Here is a 22,002-nt window from a genome sequence, read left to right as displayed (position 1 = left end):
ACAAAAGTTTGATTTAAGACAATTTTTGGTCTTCTGTTGTCGGAGTTTAATTTTTTTCCTCTTTTTATTTTTTTTTTGCAGCTGGCTGGTAGTGAAGGACTCGTTCCTGCTCTACATGAAGCCGGACTCTGGTGCTATCTCCTTTGTGATGCTTGTTGACAAGGAGTTCTGCATTAAGATGGACTCCAAAGACACAGAGACCAAACACGGCGTTCGCATCGACAGTCTGTCCAGGTTTGTGACATGTGTGATTCATAAAGCTGAGACTAACAGGGGCGTTTAAGCAGTTTATATGTTGTATCAGTGTTGATGACTAATGTTGTCAGAAGTTTGTTTTTTTAGAGCAGTAACTACTGGTAAGTCACCATCTTAACTTAACCATCTAACCCATCTGATCTGTGTGTTTGTGTTCAGGGAGCTAGTGCTAAAGTGCAGCAGCTACAGACACGCCCGCTGGTGGGGTCAGGCCATTGAAGGCTTCGTCCAGAAGCACGGCTCAGCCTTTCTCACCGACCACCGCTTTGGATCCTTCGCCAGAGAGGAAGTTAACATCCCCGCCAAATGGTAACCATGACAACCAACTGACATTGTCCACAGCTGTTTTATTTCTTTGTGATATCAGCAATTTGATGCCTCGTGGTTAAATAAGCCTTTTTTATTCTACATGTAAATGAGGAGTTCACCTTTGGTGGGATTACATGGTTGCACATTAGCGCCAAACGCCGGGGCCAGGTGTCGGTGAAAATGTCTAGACAATGCCCGGCCCCAGTTAGCAGGGAGTGTGTGAGTGTGTGTGTTTGTATGGTGTGTGTGTCTCCCTGGAGTAACCCGACACAAAGCCAGTAAAAGTGAGCCTCCTCTGCTCATCACCTATGTCCCTGCAAGGCAACACTATACTGTCTGTGAGTCTGTCTGTGAGTCTGTCTGTGAGTCTGTGAGTCTGTGTGTGTGTGTGTGTGTGTGTGTGTGTGTGTGTGTGTGTGTGTGTGTGTGTGTGTGTGTGTGTGTGTGTGTGTGTGTGTGTGTGTGTGTGTGTGTGTGTGTGTGTGTGTGTGTGTGTGTGTGTGTGTGTGTGTGTGTGTGTGTGTGTGTGTGTGTGTGTGTGTGTGTGCGCGCGCGCGTGTGTTCACAGCTGATAGGGTCTCCAGAAAGCATAAAAAATATGGTTTTAAGTAAGAGCAGAAAGTCTTTGTTAGGTTATTTTTTTCTGTCTGAAGGTGTGGGTGCATTTCACATGTACATGTTTGAGGTTTGTGTGAATGTGCATATTAATGCGTGCGTGTCCTCTGTAGGTATGTGAATGGAAAGACGTACATGGAAGATGTGGCCAATGCTCTTGAAGAGGCCAAAGAGGAAATATTCATCACAGACTGGTGGTAAGCATTAACTTCTCTGAGTGTGTGTGTGCATAATAATGTCTGCATAATACAATGAATTGTTGTTCAAAGTGGAGATTTGTGTGTGTGTGTGTGTGTGTGTGTGTGTGTGTGTGTGTGTGTGTGTGTGTGTGTGTGTGTGTGTGTGTGTGTGTGTGTGTGTGTGTGTGTGTGTGTGTGTGTGTGTGTGTGTGTGTGTGTGTGTGTGTGTGTGTGTGTGTGTGTGTGTGTGTGTGTCAGGGTGCAGGGAGTGCACTTGGCGGTCACCTCTTGGGGAGGTGTTCTGGTCAAACAGATCAGTTACAGTCTGAGTCTCGGACTACTGTTATGCGAGTACACACACAGTCACATTTCAGTGCTATATGCAAAATGTGAGTGTGTATCTGCAGTGCAGGAAGTGAACTTGAAAAGAGAATAGTCATCAAGAAAATGTCTGATGCCTTTTCAAAACGTTTATTTAGGGTTTTTATTGATGCTAGATCGCCACCCAGTCACGTGTGCTGCGCACCAGAAGTCTTAAACACCCCCCAACAAAAATAATTGATATTAAACTTTCCTTACTTAATCATAGGTTTTGAGTTAGAATGCATTTAGAATAACAGAAGAAAAACTAAATGATGAAAGATGTAAAGAAGATTGAAAGAAAGCAAAACATATTTTACTTTTTAAGGAGAGACAGCTTGTAGAAAGGTTTTTATTGGATTGGTCTGATAAGAAGGAAAAACATCAAGTCCCATGGTGTGTGTTGTCTGACAGGTTAAGTCCAGAAATCTTCCTAAAGAGGCCGGTTGTCGAGGGCAACCGCTGGCGTCTGGACTCCATCCTGAAACGCAAAGCGGTAAGTCAGAAACCAGTACTTTGTTGTCTTTTTTTTGAAGGTTTGATAAAAAATAAATGCAAAAAATGTTTTGAGATACTGTCCCTTCATGTGAAAGAAGACTGTATAAAATGTTCTCTGAAGTTACAGCTACATGTACTGATGTTTAGCATGTTCTGCTTCTGTTTCTATAGCAACAAGGAGTGCATGTCTTTGTGATGCTGTACAAGGAGGTAGAGTTAGCTCTGGGCATCAATTCAGGATACAGCAAGAGAACTCTCCGGCACCTCCACCCAAACATCAAGGTCTGTGGATCTGTGTGTGATTTCCTGTCAAGCTTTGTCATCATGAATACACATGTTCCCCGTTTGATTTTGTGACTTTTACTCTACAGGTGATGCGTCATCCAGACCACGTCTCTTCTGCCGTGTACCTGTGGGCGCATCATGAGAAGATCATCATCATCGACCAATCGGTGGCCTTCGTTGGTGGGATTGACCTTGCGTACGGTCGGTGGGACGACAGGGAGCACCGGCTGACGGATGTTGGGAGTGTTACACGCTCACATTTGGAACAGGTAAGGCACTGGTGTACTTATTGCACATTCATCTTCAGCTTTCCATTTTTCTGTTTTTTCATTCCTCATTCACTGCTCGTTCTTCAATTTCATTTAAATTATAACCAATAAAACCTTCTATACACACAACGCACACAAAGTTGTTTACTTGATACAATGAATGGAAACCCACCTGTTTCAAAATGGATTTCTTTCACTTCATTTCTGTTTTGTTTCAATGTTTGTACTTTATTATTGTGAACCCAGGCTAATTTAACTTATTAATACACTGTACCAAAGCTGTTAACCTATTCCTACACTGTGCATAGCTACAGTATATGCTTTAATTACATGACCTCCATCAATGACCGTTTATTAAGGTCAGTCTAGCTATCTTTTAATGTGATAAGAACAGGAAGCGGTTCAGCTGACCGTCAACTTGTTCATAAACTGTAAATAACTTAATTATTATTCACAGTAGATAAACATAATTATTTATGTATTCTGCAGTTACTTGATTATTTGTCGGCTGTGCAATCATTTTATTTTAGTTTATTCGTAAACAGTCCCCACTTATGCTCTATAACGGAAATGCTGCCCAAAGAAGTTTTGTTGCTTAGTTTGATTTATAAGTGTCTGTCCATATATACATACATCTAATGCTGGGTGTTTAACTAATTTTTAGGCTGAAGCTGTCTCTCTCAACATGGCTGCCCCTGCTAACATCAGTGGCGGAGTTTCCCAGGGCAATGGGAAGGCTCTGTTTACGGTGACAGACTCGGTGGATCAGCCCAAGCTGAAGGGTCAGGGGAGGTTGAAGAGGACCAGATTCAGTATCAGGAGACACCTACAGAAACACGGGCTTGCCAGTGTGAACAGCGACAGCGACAGTGACCTGGAAGAAGAAGCCAGTGAGTTTGATCTCGATCATTTCATTTCCTTTGTTCGTTTGACTGTATATGTGATTGTTGCTTGGTTAGATGTCAAATCTGAGCATAAGCAGCAAGGTGTTTGTTGTGCCATCTACCCGGAGACAGGTGACATATAGTGCAAAACTAATGTGGTGAAAAAAGTGTACAGGACGGAACATTTTGGATCTTTGGATGCTGTAGCCTCAGTCGGGGCTTTTGGGTTAGGGTTTTCTCAGTGTTTGTGGCCGCTCTGTTTAGGTTGGTCCAACAGTGTCACCAGCCAACAAAATCTGATCCACAGCAGGCTGGCTGAGCTAAGGACCGCCTCTCCCATTGGCCAGTGTCAGGCTGGTGAGTGTGGAGTGTGGCCGAGTTTAAACCCCACTGACCGCCTCCCGTCTTCCAGTGTGGTTTGCTGTGGTTTTTATTTCAGCCTTTGTTTCCTTTGGTTTGTCTGTGTGAGAGTCTGAAGCTCTTATCTGCCGAGGTTGATTTATAAAATTACCCTCTTTTTATGAAAAGGAATTGTGTCAGCTTTTTATTTTATGACAAACATTTTGTTTCTTTAATTCAATAGTGACGCATTAAGAAACTTGAGGTTTGGATGACAGAGCAATATTATGTAATAGAACAATATTAAAGTCAATTGACATAAATTTGTGATGCATCAATTGATAATCAATGGCAGATCGATTTCTATCAAGCAAAATACATAAACTTCCGGCTTGTTAATGCTTCTCATGTGAGGGTCTACTTTCACAAATGTACCTTATTTATGTTTTTACAACAAAAGGCCATAAAATTACCTTTTTTCAAGGCCACCCTTCTCAAAAACAGTAATTAATACTCTTTGGTGGACCGTCCCCCTCTTTAGTCAGTCTGTTTATGTCTGAAAAGTGGTTAGTTTTGGAACACCTTAGCTGCTCTTCCAGGACCTTTTACTAGCTGTAAAGTTAATTAAAAGTGGGAATTAAATAAAAAATCAGAAGAAACGAGAACCAAAGTAAAACCATAAAGAACCTAAACTGGATCTGTAGAGTTTGAACTTAAAGAGTTCAGCCAATTAAAATCAGAATCAGCTTTCTTGGCCAGGTATGTTTAACACTCAAAGAATTTAACTTCGGTAGACTCTGCCCTCTCTGCACTATGGAAACTTCATAAAGAAAAAGGAGAAAAGGAGGGCAATTTAAAGCAAACGAGTAAAGCTGTAGCAATGTGCCGCCTTCTCCCCTTTAGGGAGTCTTGCACATCAAACAGGGCCTTGGTTTTGTGGGATGAGGTTCTGCTGCCTGTAATCACTTGCCCTTTTTATATTATAAACAAACTCTTATTTCCTGGAACACGTCTGTTCTGCACTGAAACAGATGCAGTAGGTTTTTATTAGTCGTAAGAGTGCTGAAGTTTGTTTGCAAAGCTTGTATCTGTTTATCCTGCTTACATGATGGATGGAGACAGAGATTAACATGCAAACAAATGCTTCTTTAAACAAATCAAAATGACATGGAGATAACACTTTCCCGTTGTTATTTTTCTTTATTACTTTTCAAATTGGTTGCTTTCATCATTATAACAACACGATTGAATGTTTTGAAAGTAAGTGCTATAAAAAAAAGATGTTTCAGTTCAGTCTCCTTGTCTCGTACTTTCCTCTGTCTTAGGTTTTATAAATCTTGAGTGCCGTGCTGTTGTCCCTCCTGCTGCTGTTTCATCTCCACAAAAGGGCCTTCAAACCGCTTTACAAACACCAGTGCATCATAGTCAGCATCGTCCTCTGGTTTACTGTAAACAGATTAGACCATGTTTAAGATTCCTCTCAGCCTCAGTCTTAAAGGGAAATTAACGTTCATGAATCAATGTGAACTTATTTTGGGGTCCAAATGAATAAAATGCAAAAGTGTGTCCACTGTCATGGGCTCAGGTTGTTATTCTAAGTGTCTAACTACATTACAGAAAGGATCCCAACAGAGATGGACCTTTTATGTGAATCAGAATCCTCTGTTACATCATTCTGTTTAAGGACAGACTCCATTCACAAAAACTGTAATTTTACCATGCACGTCAAACACAAGACGTTTGTAACCCACAGTAACACAATCAAACTAACAAAATTGCGGCAGTGGTAGATAACCAACTCCCAAGTTCAAGGTCAAGCTTTTTTTGTTGATGGACTTTGGATTTTAGACTTTGACTTCAGGCTTTGACTTTGGACTTTGGGCCCCAGAGTGAAATTACGATACATCAAAATCAGCCATGATAGTTTTTGGGCCACCATGAAGTTCCATCTCTTCAGGAGTAACTATAACCTTAAGTAACCAGCAGTGTGGCTTGTTCTTTGGAAGATTTTGTAGTTCCTGTTTTTTTTCTTTTTTTTGTGCAGATGAAAAATAACATTATTTAATGTGTGTTTCAGGGAGCGGCTCAGTGCGTAGTCTTCAAACTGGAGTGGGAGAGTTGTTTGGAAACACGCGTTTCTGGCACGGAAAGGACTACTGCAACTTTGTGCACAAGGACTGGATCCAACTGGACAAACCATTCGATGGTGAGCACACTATAACATTTTACAAGTGACTCTTTGGTATCAGGGAAAAGTTTGTTCAAAAATGTCTGCTTTTGCCGTTTTAGATTTCATAGACAGACACACAACTCCCAGAATGCCTTGGCATGACATCGCCTCAGTGGTTCATGGTAAAGCAGCTCGAGACGTGGCCAGACACTTTATTCAAAGGTGGAACTTCACCAAGGTTAGTTTACGCACTGCTCCTGTTTAAGGAAGAGAGAGAGAGAGATTTCATGATTAAGATTTTTCATTTTGCTTTCTATTATGCCAGCAACCTCTCTAACTCTAACTTTGTTTACTGATGGACAAATGTATCCAGTCATAGTAAAGTTGAACTGACAGATGCTATATTGCTGTGAATTTTACCTCCTTTTAAGTCATGCATAACTATATTGTTTTCTGTGCCTTTTAATGTCTTTATTTCTGTTCATTAGTCATCGACTTTGAACATAGAAAACTTGTTGAACTGTCTCCCAACATGTGCATTAATGTAAATACTCATCCTTCTTTATCGACTGTGTACATCTATATTGAGCAAGAAAAGAAAATGACAGAATAAAAAGAGGTGACTTCAGATGTAAAATGTTGACTTTCATCTAAATAAAGAATTACAAACGCTTTTAGAAAAGCGTTTCCTTAGCAATGATAGCACAATCTGCCCCAAGGTAGTTGACCAGTTTTTGGCATGGCATACTCAGAGGTCACCAAGTATAATGCTCATTGATTTAATTGGTAAAGGGCAAGTGCTGTTAATTAAAAAAAAAAATCCATCTATCTGTTTCTCCTCCAGCTGGTGAAGCCAAAGTACAGCTCTCCGTCATTCCCGTGTCTACTGCCCAAGTCGCACACCACCGCTGGAGAGCAGAGATACCAAGTACCCAACTGCATCCCCGCCAAAGTACAGGTTGGTATTTACGGTACTAGTTTACCTTATGTGTTAAGCTCCCTTTGGATTACATTCTGCATCTCTGGAAACATTTTTCCCAGGTCAATCTTAGTCAAACTTCTTTACAAGAAGAACCTTAAAGGTTTTTGTTTCAGTAATACATTTCCTCTCTAATACTCTGATTACTGTCTCTCTTCTCTCAGATCCTTCGCTCAGCCTGTGATTGGTCCGCTGGCATCAAATACCACGAGGAGTCCATCCACAACGCCTACGTCCACACCATCGAGAACAGCCAACACTTCGTCTACATCGAGGTATTCATTTACAAAAATGCTACAGCAGTAAAGAATGCATCCTTTCTTTCAGCGTATTGGTGTGAAAATCATATTATACTAGAAATGTTCAAATAAGTTGTGTGGTTAACTGCAAGCACAAATGTTCAAAACAATTCAAATGCGGGAGTTCTTTCCTTATCTCTTTAATGAAGCAGCAGTCTTAATGAAAGCTTTTGTGAATTACAGATTCAAAATGTTTCGTCTATCCAGATGTCACTCAAACTGCTCTGCTCAGGCTGTGTTTGTTTTTGATTGTTGTTTTGGTGAATTCTATTCTGCTTGAGTGTTTTATTGCATGGCTTTGGGCTACAGTATTTGCATGTCACTGCCCACCCATATAAGCATGTTACAAATAAAGATCTTGACTTAACTTGACAAGCAAACGCCTCGCAGCGTCGCAAAGCGTCTTGCAGCTTTGCTCCATCACAGTTAAGACACCGAACCGATGTCGCGTTCAAGGAGACTGGGACTTTGCCGTTTTCAAGCAAATGTGCAAAGTGAAGTATCAGATGAACCTTTTATCTGCAAATCCAACTCTTCAACAAAAAAACAGGAATGCACATAAATAACTCACGGTAGTGTTTGTGCAGCTCCCTGAGTTCCCTTTCAGTGTTTTTGTAAAAAAAATATATGAATCATTGAGAATGCAGAGTAAAAAAAAAAATTAAAAAATGGGAAAATGAATTTTAGACCTGCATGCATGAGACATGTTTAACCTTGTATATGAATGAAGAACATTTGTGTACACCTACTACACCTCTTTGTTTATTTTAATTTCAGAATCAGTTCTTCATCAGCTGTGCCGACAACCGACACGTTTTCAACAAGATAGGAGACGCCATTGCTGAGCGCATCATCAAAGCACACAGGTTAAACACACTCTCTCACACACTGTATGTTTATGGATGGGCCCTGTAGCTGTGTGTACCTTCCCCAAGGCTAACAGACTGATTTCACATCATAAATCCTGTTTGACTCAGGCCTTGTGTTGATTTATAAGAATATTTTCCCTTTCATGGTTCAGTCTCTCACTTTGTGTGTGTGTGTTTTGTTGTCAAGGAGTTAAGAGCTTATCAGAGGGAAACACATGAACAAGCACCAACTCTTTCAAACAAACCTGACCTGGTTTCTTACCCAGTCCTTAGTCTATAAACAGTCCGGAGCTGCTTTTGTCCATAAATCGTTCTTGTTTCTCACAGCTTACATGTTAGCTATTTTAAAGAAAACATGATTATGTTTGTGAAAAAAACAAACTTCCATTTGGGTGAAAGACGCATGGTGAGGTTCTGATTTCTTGCGCAATGCTGTATAATAATCTCCGTGAAGTAAGGCTCCACGATAGTAGCTCTGCTATAATCATTCACAATAAAAATTCTTACTTATTATGTTTTATTTAATAATTTAGTCTTCTTTTTTGTCTAAATCATTGCAGGGAGGGTAAACGGTATCGTGTGTACGTGGTGACGCCTCTGCTGCCTGGCTTTGAAGGAAACATCAACACTGGAGGGGGCAGCGCCATTCAGGCTGTCATGCACTTCAACTACAGGTGTGTGTGTGTGTGTGTGTGTGTGTGTGTGTGTGTGTGTGTGTGTGTGTGTGTGTGTGTTAGACAGTCAGCCCTCCCTGTGCAAACACAATGACACAAAAAGCCTTGTATTGTGAGGAATGTGGATGTCCCGCTCATCCACCTGTATGTCATTGTTCACCTGCAGGACAATGAACAGAGGAGACCACTCCATCATCTCGCAGCTCAAGAGAGAGAGTAAGTCAGAGGCGACCACAATGTTTGTCTTCAAGTTTACACTGTACAACTGTTTGCTTCTGTGGGCGGGGCCAACAGCGATGGTTTCAGCGGTTTTCTAAAACAGTGCTGACCTGCAGCTGTTTTGAAAAGGCAAAAGACACTCTTAAGCTATCTCACAAAATGTTTAGGGTGGAATAAAAGATTCAAGACTTGCAGGTAAATTCTATTTCAAGTGGAATTTCAGTGATTTAAAAGTTGGTCGATTTGTTGTTGGTCTAATTGGCTAATGGGTACAGTTTGTAGCTGCTGCAACATTGCTACGATTTAAAAGATTTTTTTAAAATGTCTAATCAGAAAAAAACCCATCTTGTACAGATTTTAGTTGGAGAACTAAGTGAGTACTTAGTTATCTCATCTTTCTGTAAAAGCAAAAGTTCCATGTGTATTTCTGGAGGGGCGTCGGGCTGTCTTCCTCTGAAAACATAATTGTCGGTTTGACCCCATCTCCTCCACATACATTCAATTCAGTCTGTCATTAAAGCTCTGCACAACCAAATGCAGATGTATGCACACACAAATCCACATACATTTTAAAGAGAAAACATGCAAGATCAGAAAGCATCCTGGAAGCACCCGTCCATCTGGTTTGATGTACTTTTAGAAAATTCCCGTCTGTCATTACACTGCTGCTCATGTTTGACTCAATCTGTTTTTTTTGTAACTTATTTTTTATTAAATTTTCTTTTCAACAGTTACAGTGGTAGGGCACATCATACATACATGGTTAAACACATCCTTATATCAATGTCCTTATCGCTCAGTGGTAATGGCGGTGTCTTCTTCTCGTCCTCGGTAATCAGTCCATTTTACACATTTATCCTCAAATTGTGTCTCTTGCAGTCTCAGTTTATGTGTGATTTTCTCCATCACAAAAATCTCTTCCACAGTGCACATCCACTGCTCCTCCGTCGGGGGGTCTACTTTGTACCACATTCTAGTAATTGTTTTTTTACAGGCTGACAGCAGTACTTTAACAAGATACTCATCCTCTGGTTGTATTATATCCTGTGTTAAATTTCCCAAATAAAGTATCTTACATGTTTTTGGTATCTCATATCCCATTATTTTTTGTAAACCCCTCCACATTTTGTCCCAGTATCCTTTTATCTTTTGGCAGGACCAAAATATGTGAGTGTGGTCAGCATCCATGTGGCCACATGCTCTCCAGCATGGCTGCTGAGTAGACACTAACCTTTTCTTAATCTTTGGAGTTATAAAAAATCTGACCACATTCTTCCAGTTAAATTCCCTCCAGATCCTGGAGCTAGTGGACGTGCACTGCGTTTTACAAATATTAAACCACTCTTCCTCTGTTATTTGTTCTTTTAGTTCCTTTTCCCATTTTTCTTTGATATAAAGGGAGGAAGATTTTCTACATGACATCAAACTTTTATAAAGGACTGAGATTACTCTGCATTTTTTACCTTCATAAGCTCTCCGAAATACCTCAACAACTTCATTATCAGTATCAGTTTTTATCTCTTTCTCATAATAATCCTTTATTTGTAGGTAGCGATATTGTTCATGTTTGTCTAATCCAAATTTATCCCTCAACTTCTCAAAACTCTGCAGCCTACCCCGTTCAACCATTGTACACATTGCTGTGATCCCTTTTCTTGCCCATTGTTTAAACCCTTTATCATTTACCCCAGGTATAAATCTATCATCAAATGCAAACCAACTCAAAATTCTTATCTCTTTCTCCAGTTTATACCTTTCAACAACGGTATTCCATGTTTCAATTGTGTTTTTGGTTATTGCATTCAATTGGTTACCTATTTTTCCCAGTAGGCCTTTATACGCTATCAAGTTTCGCAATTCAACGTCTGCCTGCCCTATTTCTATACTTTTCCATCTTGAGAAATATTCATTATTACACCAACATATCAAGGGTCTGATTTGTGCAGCGTAGAAATACTCCTCAAGGCTTGGCAGAGCCAGTCCTCCCCTGTCTTTAGGGAGCTGCAGAGTTTTGTATCTGGTCCTAGGTTTCCTTCCTCCCCATATGAATCTTGATATCCACCTGTCCCATTCAGTAAATTGCTTTGCTGGAATCTTAACTGGCAGAGACTGAAACAAGTATAAGAGTCTCGGTAGAACATTTATCTTAATTATTTCTATCCTTGAGCTAAAGTCTAAAATAAAAGCAGACCATCTCTCCAAGTCGCTCCGAATTTCCTGATTTATTTTAGTGTAGTTCGCATCATATAGTTTGTCTATTCCTTTTGTAACATTTACTCCCAAGTATTTTATTGATTTGGCATTCCAATTAAGTTTATATATATCCTTCATCTCTTGAGTCGGGGAGTAGTTTATTGACAGGGTCTGTGTTTTCGTGACATTAATTTTGTAACCTGAATATTTTCCATAATTCTCTAGTAGGCTAATAAGTTTTGGGAAGCTTTCGTTGGGTTGTTTTAAAAAAATCAATATGTCATCCGCGAATAATCCTATCTTGTGTTCCTCCTTTCCTATTTTCACCCCTTTAATTTCTTCCTCCTCCCTAATCATTTGGGCTAATGGCTCAATAAATAATGCGAATAGACTTGGAGAGAGGCTGCACCCCTGCCTTGTCCCTCTTTCCAGGGTGAAACTTTTTGTCAAACTACCATTTATTCTAATCCTTGCCTTAGGTTCCTGATACAACGACTTAATGCAATTCACAGATTCCTCATTAAATCCAAATTTTTCCAGCACTTTATATAAAAATATCCAATTCACGCTATCAAAAGCCTTTTCAGCATCTATGCTTACCAAAACTGCACTTTCCCCCTTGCTCTGTATATTTTCTATGACATGTAAACTCCTTCTTATGTTATCTTGAGTTTGTCTCTCTTTAATAAAACCAGTCTGGTCTTCATCAATCAAATCCTGCATAAATGTCCCTAATCTCTTCGCTATAATTGAGGTGTAAAGTTTATAATCTACATTCAAAAGTGATATGGGTCTATAGTTACAACAGTATTCCCTATCTTTACCTTCCTTTGGAATAATCGAAATAATGGCTTCCTTCCATGAGGGGGGGATCTTGCCTGATCTGAGACTATAATTAAGTGAGTCCTGGAGTAGTGGGATTAACTCTTCCTTGAATGTTTTATAAAAGGAAGCTCCCAGTCCATCAGCTCCTGGTGACTTCCCTGATTTTGCCCGACTAATTGCTTCTTGAATCTCTTCTGTTGTAATCTCTGAAGTCAATATTTCATTCTGCTTTGTACCTATTGTCGGTAAATCCAAGTTATCTAGAATCTCTGTCCGGTGTTCTTCACCTACAGGAATAGGTTGTGAGTATAAGTTACAGTAATATTTCTCAAACACCCTTTCTATTTCTTCTGGTTCGTATAGAGTTTTGTTAGTCTCAGGGTCCCTTATTTTATGTATACTAGTTATTGCTTGTTGTTTCCTTATACGCCTAGCCATCACTTTAGTGGCTTTAGATCCTCCCTCATAGTAAGTCTGTTTCATGAACCTTGCTTTCCTTTCCACTTCTTCCAACAATATGTCATTTATTTTCCCCCTAACATCTTTAATCTGATTCAGTATGTCTGAATCTTTTGATTGCTTGTGTTGCTGTTCCAATTCTTTTAATTTTTCAATTTGTTTCTTATAAGTTTCTAGTCTGACTCTCTTTGAAAATGCTGTATGAGAAATCAGCTTCCCTCTAATCACCGCCTTTAGGGCATCCCATAAGATTGTCGGATCAACCTCCCCATTGTCATTTTCCTCCCGGTATTGAATTATTTCCCCTTTTATTTCTCTAACCAGTCTCTTATTGTTCAGTATGCCTTCGTTGAGTCTCCATACTGTATTTTTCCTCCTATTATTCAAATGAATTTTTAAGTAAATTGCACTGTGATCTGACACGTCAGCCACTCCTATGTTACATTCCCTCACTTTGTGTACATCTCCTTTACTCATCAAAAAATAATCAATTCTGGAGTACATGTCATGTGGAGCTGAATAGTGGGTATAATCTCGGTCAAGTGGATGAAGTTCTCGCCATATATCCTGTACATCCATTTCTGCCATCATTGTATTCATGTACCGATTAATTTGTTTTCTATTTCTCTTCACACTTGTAGTGTCTAATCCGTAGTTCAGTACCACATTAAAGTCCCCACCGCACACTAATGTCCCATCTGTTTCCAAATTTATAAGATCAAAAACTTTTTCATAAAATGTTTTTCCACTTCCTGGTGGAGCATACACATTGAGCAGTGTCACCAAATGATTTTCTAATTTCCCTTTTATCATGACATACCTTCCCTTCTTGTCACTAATTTCTTTGATCAATTCGAAGCTTACCGTGTTGGAGATCAGTGTTATCACACCCCTCTTGCGATTCTGCCCAAAGGAACTAGAAAATGAGTTCCTATAGCCCAACTTTTTAAACTTTACATGTTCCTCCTGTGATAGGTGAGTTTCTTGTAGAAAGATAACCTGCATTTTCTCTCTTCTAAATTTAGATAGAACTTTATTTCTTTTTTTAATATTGTTTAAGCCGTTGATATTTAGTGACACCACCATTATATCATTAGGTTTCATTGTTTGTATCCCTTAAAATGATGCTTAATCCCTCCACTACAATGCTGTCAACTAACATTTTCTCATGAACAAAATATGAACAAACACAGAAACTGAACTCCCCAGCAAAAAGGGGCCTCACTCCCCGTGGGCCCTGTCTCCCTGTTGGTGGGAGTGGGGGATAACTTTTCCCGAACAAAAGGCCCCCCCTAGTGGTTTGGGGTTCACCTAAAATAGGCCTTCCCATCCTACTAGATAAGTCCAACAGTCACTAACTTAATAGCTCTCTCCGTCGATTCACATGTAAACATAAACATTAGAGAAGTCTCGTTTGTAATGAAGGGAGGGGGGTCTTAAAATTCCCCACTTCAGGTCTTCCTTAGTGGTACCCTTCCTGTTGCGGCAAAAAACAAAAAACCTCCAGTTTGTCCAACAAAACAGACACATTTTGCTTACCCAGCCAGCGTGTAGTCTTCAACTTAAAAGCAGGAGGCGTTTAACTCTTGTGAGTTACCTGAGAACTCTTCCCCTCCCTCTCTCTTTCCGTCTTCATCGACCCCTCATCTTCTGAATTCTTGCAGCTTTTCTTTCGCTCTGTTCGCTGCGTCCAGACTGGCGTCCTGTCTCTCTCCAACGCGTTGCCATGGTGACACTCTCTGGATCCGCTCCTCCAGTGAGGGTTCGTTGTCGCGCTGCTCACCCGTCTCCAGCCCTCTCTCCCGCATGTCCCGCGCTGCGTCTTCGGCGTTATTGTAGATCTTGGGCCCGTCTGACCAATGAATCCGTAACCTACTCAGAGGGGTCTGAAAGCGTATTTTTTTATCTTTCAGAGTCTTTTTGATTTCGGAGTAGGATTTACGTTTTTTCATCACCTCGGTGGGATAGTCATGATCGAAGTAAATACGTTTCCCCTCTACTAATATTTTCTCTTTCCAGGCTTTAGCAAGAATGCTCTCTTTGGTCTCGTATTTAAGAAAATTGACCACAATGGACCTCGGGGATGCTCCCGGTGGTGGTTTTTTCCCGAGACTTCTGTGGGCGCGTTGAATAGCGAGGTCAGTCCCCTCCGGTAACGCGAGTTCGCGGCGGAGGAGCCCCTCCACCAGTTCGGTCACAGACTCATCGTCCCGTTCAGCCACATTGTAAATCCTTAAATTACAACGTCTTCCATGTCCCTCCACTTCGGTCAACTTTTCTTGAAGTTTTCTTTGTTGTTTCAATAGAGTGAGGATGGCTTCCTTCGCCTCGATGTTCCATTCCTCCAACTCCGCCACTCGTACCTGCGCCTCAGTGATATCCTTCCGCTGCTCTTGACTGTCCGCGACATTTTGCGCCAATTTTCGGTTAATTTCGTCCCTAAAGCCAGCAAACTCTCGCCTCATCTCTTCTTTAAATTCGTCTTTGAATGTTGTGAGGTCGTTTTTCATCTCCCTTTTGAGGTCACGTATCTCTCTAGTGATATTAGCGAGTCCCTCGAGTACCGTGTGGGCCTGTTCATAGTCGTCATTTTCCCCACTTGCTGCCTCGTCTTCAAACTCGTGTTCTCCCTGGTCTCTGGACATCTTTTTTTTCCTTAAACTTCTCTGCCCTCGTCCCCCACTCATTGCTTATCAGTTTAGAATTCGTGTCTTCGATTTTTTCATAGTTTGGGGGGAATATTTTCTAATCGACTCAGGAGCTCTACTCTATGCTGCCATCTTGCTCCGCGCCGTCCCGGAAGTCGACTCAATCTGTTTTAAATCGGATGTTCTGAACAATCTGCTTTTAACCTTTCTTCATGTGTGAGGGAAATCAAACACCACCACATTTAAGAAAATATTTTCCTCAGACTGTCTGTTTTCTGGCTTGCAGTGGGAGACCAATGGATGAACTACATCTCCATCGCTGGTCTGAGGACTCACGCAGAGCTGGAGGGAAAACTTGTCACGGAGCTCATCTACGTCCACAGCAAGATGCTGATTGCAGACGACAACACCGTCATCATCGGTAAAACATCTCACTGTACTCGATACTTGGCGTTGATGAAGCAGCTTAAATGTCTCCATTACGAGATTAAAAGATGACAGGTGTAATGAAGTATTCCCTCGACACGAAGCATGTATAATAGAGGAGACAGAAACCACAGCTGCAGAGAGAGGTGGTTTATTCTTTAATATCTGAGAAGACAGAAAAGAAAAAAAAATTAAACTACAAACATTTGTAAAAACCTTCTTCAGGTGAGTTGCTGTGAAGTTTAGGGAGCAACTTTCTATAAATTTAGAGAGATGATGAAGATATAACAAAACACAGAAGGGCTGTGGTGGATAAAAAATATCTTTTTCGTACCTGAATTGAACATTTAAAGTTGTAGTCCTTGGAAAAGAGACAGTGACGTTACATAAAACATTGACTCCTAACAGTTTAGTTTTTTATGTTTTCGTTGGCATTACAGATGCATTCTGAAAAGAGGCTCTGCAGCACCATCTGCTGGAGGCTTCTTCTAACCTGTCCTGTTCCTTCGTGTTAATGTAGGGTCTGCAAACATCAACGACAGGAGCATGCTGGGAAAGAGGGACAGCGAGGTGGCGGTGATCGTGGAGGACTCTGAGACGGTGGCGGCTGTGATGGACGGTCAGCCGTATGAGGCTGGAAAATACGCCCTGCAGCTCCGCCTCGAGTGCTTCAAGTAAAAACACAAACAAGCTGCCTCCTGACTTTGTTTACATAAACGCTTCCTACATGAGAGCTGGCTAAAATACAAATGAAATGAAATATTAACTTAAAGATGCACCGTCAATCATTCAACAACAGTCGAAAATTCATATTTTATTTGATGGCAGCAAAATGATTTTTAAGCACTTTCTGAACTAGTGTCTCATAGAATTATAAATCAGTTCACAGCAATCAAAACAAAGATGTAATAAAACAAAATTAAATACGCAGATCTGAAGAATCTGTGTTTTTGTGACGTAAACATTTTAGATCTGCAGAAAAGACTTTATTTGCCATTATTGAAAACACAGTTCTTTTCCTACAGTAAATGTGCAAATTTAGAATCACTCTGTCTGCCTCTTGTTGTGAAACATCTCATTATGTTCCTCTTTCTTCTGCCTGTACAGTTTCGTTATATCTCACACACTTCCTGATCTGTTTTGTAGGACGATCCTCGGCGCTCACACCGATTCTTCCATCGACGTGTCGGACCCAATCAGCGAACGCTTCTATAAAGAGGTGTGGATGGCCACCTGTGCTCGCAACGCCACCATTTACCAGAAGGTTGGTCTCACATTAAACCTCCCACATCCAGTGTCACAGTCTTTTATCAGCTTCCACCAAATCTAAATGAATAGTTACCTTAAATGAAGTCCTTTTGGACTTCTATGAAATTAAAAAGGAGGTGAAGCCAAATGTTAAGTTGGATAAGGAAATAAACAAAGCAGGAAAATAATCAACATACAGACGAGGTCAACGAAAACACAGGGAACGGAAGTTTCAAAGTTTGTAACTTTAAAAGATTTACACAATGGGGAGAGTGTCTCAAATTCTTTACATTTGGATTTATCCTGCTTCTCTCTCTCACTTCTCTCCTCTTTCCTCAGGTTTTCCGTTGTCTGCCGTCCAGCGACGTCCGTAACATCTTCGAGCTGGAAGGCTACCTCGCCAAGCAGGGCCTGGACAAGGAGGACCCAGACAAGGCTCAGGAGGAGTTGAAGAAGATCCGCGGCTTCCTGGTGCAATTTCCTCTTCAGTTCTTGTGTGAGCAGAATCTGCTTCCTCCCATCGGCTCCAAGGAGGCCATGGTGCCCATGGAGGTGTGGACCTGAGAGAGAGAGAAAGAGAGAGACTCAACCATGAGTTCATTTGTTCAGGCACAGCATGCTGGAGGATGACAGGTCCAGTTTGTCCACTCTGATGCCATTTTAGAATTTTTGGGGGCTTTTAAAAGTTTTTTTAAACAGCTTGAAGAAACATCTGCTGTTTCTGTGTCATCGTGTTTTTAGTTCCAAAATACAACTAAAAGCTGGTCTGATATTATGTGTCTGGGACTTTTAGTCACTTGCTAGCACATAGATATCTACGCGAAAGACATTCAGAATTCAGCCTGTCCTTAAATCTTTGTCACACAGGAGTTCCCAGCTCCTGGTCAGCAGGCTCATGGTTGCTCATTGACTTTTCTGTGCAACAATCTATATAATAATAATAATTATTATAATTCTACCTTTGATGTCAGTGCATTGGAATAATCAGTTTCTTTCTCCTCTTTGTAGGGAGTGCACACCCTAAACAAGTTCTACGATAAACTCAAATTTTGATAGTTGAGCTTGATGAAAATGTTTGTGGTGTGAGAGGACAGTCTGCCTGCAAGACTGAAACCAGGGTGTAAAAAAAACTTGGTTTTATTAGAAAATACTGTTATGTATAAAGTTTACTGCCTTAAATTGCAGCATGAGCAATATACACATTCCAAAATGGCATCAGGAGTGGCTATAAAAAGTCTCTGTCACAGCAGTGCACAAGAATAATATGAAACCTGCTTAAAAACAACTCCAACAAGGAATGATGAGAAATCATTGGAAAGACATGAAAAGTGACCAAAGTTCTTCCATTTGAAACAAATGTAATAATCAAACAAAACGTGAATACAAACCTGGACAGAAGTCGACCCGCCGACGAGCTTTGGACTCTACCGTGCCTGAACACCAAGGGCCTCATGTTTACAAGAATACGACTCACTCCTTCCTTCTCTTCATTCAACACTATGCAACGTCCAGGGCTGGCAAACACAGCTCTGACTCTTCTGTGATGAGAGAGGACAGTTTGAGAGACACTAAAAGACACTTTACCGAAGAGGACCCTGGTGCAGCGAAGAGGTTGAAGAGCTGGCCATTTTTAAAAACCTTTGCTATCTCTCGACGGCTTATTTGAATATTTATATCAACATAAAATCACAAGTGCCAAAGGCGATGATGTTAACAGTAAGTACATTCATTTACATTCCTCATACTGTGGATCCAACCTTAAGTGACCCGTTTTATGCTCTGGTCTTGTCTTTGTAGTTCATTAGTAGCATTTTATTCTCTTGTAGTTTAATGATATTTTCCTGGGAAGTCTCTTCACACTAGATTTTAAAAAGGAATTGTGATAAACAAAAAAATGAAGGAAATTACAGAGTCGAATAAAATGCTACCATTCTTTTTGAGCTACATTTCCCACAGATCCATGTATGAATTTTCCATGTATTTCCATGTATGAAGATGTATTAAGGTGCTGGGTTTCATTCAATGTCAAAAGGCAGAAATTCCAAAGCAACTCCCAAAGCGTCCCAAATCTGATCACAATTTTCTTTGAATATATTTTTAAGAAGGCTGTTTTCTTCTGATGCTATATTCAGGGTGGGAGTTTTCTTATAATGCTGTACTTGAGTTCAGGTTTGCTGAAAACTAAAATTGAGTCATTATATCACAGCTCCTTAATGGCCCAATGTTCCTGTTCTTTCCTCTTTTATTGAATTTTCTAGTGGGGAATCATCATGAACTTAAGAAGAGAAGTAAATTAATTTCTACAGATTCATGACTTGAAAGCTTGAACACTGCAGTGTGACTTCTGGCAAATATGTCTAATTGAAGGTTTCATCAATAGATATTATTTGGCTAATTGGAAGCTTTTAAAAAAAATAAAAACACAATCTTACTTATTATCATATGTAGTGAATACATTGTATGGAATCATGCAGTACTGCAGGGTTTTTTTTAAACATTTTTTGTTGTAGTTGCTAAAACCAGCTGCCTGTGGAATCTAACTACAAAGCGAGATTAAACTAAAACAATTCGTGTTGCATTAAAAAAAAAACTGAACAGTGAAAGATGCCAAAATAGACTCTGTGATTTCAAGAGGAGCTGATGAGTCTGGGATTATTCTTTGTGTGATTGTCACTAACACTAAAAGCACACTGTTTGGTCTGAATGTTTGGTCCTAAACTCATAATGAATTTGAGATAAAATATCCAAAAATATCCACTTTTTATACTGATGGTTTTTCACTACAGTGTGTTTCTACTGCCCCCATATGGTAAAACAAAAATCAGATTTATTGGTGCAACAGTTAAGTTTTGCATTAATTTATTATATCTTACTCAAAACAACTTCAAAGTTAGAAACCTCTGTCCACTGTCTCCTGGTTTGGCTTCATTTCTGGAATGAAACGGTTGCTTCTGGATTTCGGATTTTCCGACATTTCTGGAACATAGCATCGTCACATGTCTGTCTTCCTCTTTAGTCTTTAAAATGGAGCGCATGATGTTTTTTGTGCAAAATATTTGACCCTTGAAATGATCCGTGCAGCATGTCAGCAGCTCTTTTCCATTGCCACAGATGACAGCATGAATCCTGTGAGCTGAATGATTGCCTTTAAAGCCATGAATATTATTGATTCTAAACTCTGTGCCTGTGTTTAAACTGTGTCTGCAAGATACACCTGAACGCTTCTCTGATGTTGATACTTATGGATATCTGGGACCTTAAATGTGCTCTTCTTTTCTAATCTTCTACCTCTATCTCTGTGAGTTTCTACCTCCTGCTGCAGTCCATATTTTTAATCTTTGTGATGAATTAAGAAAAATCTGAAATATTTACAGCTACTCCAAAAAAATAACCAAGTGAAGTTAGCTAAAAAAAAGCCTCTCAAATACTGTGGTGTGCATAAATGGTAATGAAATAGAAAAACAACAAAAATGATTACTTTAACCTCTACAGGTGCAGGTTAATTAGCTAACGAAAGTGATTTTGGATTAAATTGGTTGGTTAACTGTTTTGTGCATCCAGAAAACACCCAGAATTAAAGCCAAAAACTGTAAATAGTTGTTTCTTAGATAGTTTTATTGATGCAGTTTCCAGTTAGAGCATTACAATAAATGTTTTTGCACCTGGTGTAAAAAGGCCTTAAACCTTTAAACATGGCCTCATTCTCCTCCCTCCTGGGCTGCAGAGGTTGGAAAAACACTAACCTGTCCTGTTGTTTTCTCTGATTTGAGTCACTGTGTCTTTGGATGAAAATGCACTATTTGCACTATTTGCTTGTTTTGACCCATTCATTGATTTGCAGTATCACGTCATGTGAAGTTTATTTGTGAAATGATGGAATGAATAAATTATGTATCGATAAGTCGTCAAAATGGATCTGTCTACAGTTTTTTATCCTTCCTGTTGTTGGGTAACACGTTAAGATGGACTTGAATCCATGGGGTGTAAATTAGTTCAAGGCTATTTGTGATATCACGAGTGGTCTGTTCTGCCAGTTTCTTCTTCTTCATTCTCTTTTTTTGGAGTGAAAGGTACAACATGTAGAATATTATTAGAATATTTACATCAAAATATGTAAATTAAAATAAAACATTCATTAGCAAAGAGAACTCTAATGATTCCCTGCCAGCTTTGATGTCGTCTTTTTGTTAATGTTTTCTCTGGCGGCAGAATTACTAAATGTACAATTCTTCAGAATATTATTTTCCCTCATCTTTGTACTAACGCATTTATCGTCAACATTTCACCTTGATTTTACTTTAAAATTTAAACTTTAATCTGATACTGTATGTACTGTCTTTACAGATATTTAATAGTAGAATACTCCTCTTATTTGTTTTCTATGGAAGCCTTACAAGGACCTGCAACAATGTGTTTTATGTTTTTTCCCTGGGAAACTGAGTCAATTTCAGTTTGTTTTCTTCATACAGTATCTTCTCTTATTTATTTATTGTCAAGGGATAAAAATACTGGTTTTCTGTGATAACGAGTTAATTTCAGTCATTTTCCTAAGTTATTTAAGAAGTGATATCATCACAGGAAAACCAGTGTTGTTATTCAGAACCAAACTTAACCTGTTATCATGGGGAAACTTTGCAAACTAAATATATGGATGTACATGTGTTTAGGGTTCAGTAGTAGAAATGAATGTGTGACAAATAGAAATACAATTAAATACATTGAATAAAGACAATATATTTGTGAAAAACAGCTCCGATCCAGACTGACACAAACTTCACCATTTGAACATTTCAGTGAATTAAAACACATTCAATCTGCGTCGTCATCAAACCTCATTTTTCTTCTCTGATCACTGAATATTTTTCTCCTGTGTCTCCTTCAGTCTGCACACATCTTTATCACGCTGTCAACGCAGTGAAAAACATGTCACCACAGATATAAAAACAGCTCTGTCCTCAGAAAACCTCCACCGGCCCACATTGGTCCCGCCTGCAGTTTTA

The 22,002-nt window shown here is 39.8% G+C and overlaps 1 protein-coding gene across 1 annotated transcript in view; it reads left to right on the top strand.

Annotated features, from left to right (window-relative positions):
• Positions 1-20,913, top strand: part of pld1b (phospholipase D1b) — a 36,300-nt gene extending 15,387 nt beyond the window's left edge. The window contains exons 9-26 of the mRNA XM_079361890.1: positions 82-234; positions 415-564; positions 1,293-1,376; positions 2,133-2,214; positions 2,388-2,498; positions 2,588-2,770; positions 3,435-3,660; positions 6,071-6,199; positions 6,283-6,401; positions 7,008-7,121; positions 7,307-7,417; positions 8,219-8,307; positions 8,871-8,984; positions 9,151-9,200; positions 15,615-15,749; positions 16,275-16,428; positions 16,901-17,018; positions 17,342-20,913. Coding sequence (XP_079218016.1) covers positions 82-234; positions 415-564; positions 1,293-1,376; positions 2,133-2,214; positions 2,388-2,498; positions 2,588-2,770; positions 3,435-3,660; positions 6,071-6,199; positions 6,283-6,401; positions 7,008-7,121; positions 7,307-7,417; positions 8,219-8,307; positions 8,871-8,984; positions 9,151-9,200; positions 15,615-15,749; positions 16,275-16,428; positions 16,901-17,018; positions 17,342-17,566 — 2,347 coding nt within the window. The 3' untranslated portion in view covers positions 17,567-20,913. The remainder of the gene's footprint in view (positions 1-81; positions 235-414; positions 565-1,292; positions 1,377-2,132; positions 2,215-2,387; positions 2,499-2,587; positions 2,771-3,434; positions 3,661-6,070; positions 6,200-6,282; positions 6,402-7,007; positions 7,122-7,306; positions 7,418-8,218; positions 8,308-8,870; positions 8,985-9,150; positions 9,201-15,614; positions 15,750-16,274; positions 16,429-16,900; positions 17,019-17,341) is intronic.
• The last annotated feature ends 1,089 nt before the right edge of the window (positions 20,914-22,002 follow it).

This window comes from Symphodus melops (genome assembly GCF_947650265.1).
Source record: "Symphodus melops genome assembly, chromosome: 14".
In the NCBI taxonomy this organism is placed as follows: Eukaryota; Metazoa; Chordata; class Actinopteri; order Labriformes; family Labridae; genus Symphodus; species Symphodus melops.
Note: the sequence above shows the minus strand (reverse complement) of the source record. Positions and strands in the feature narration are given on the sequence as shown.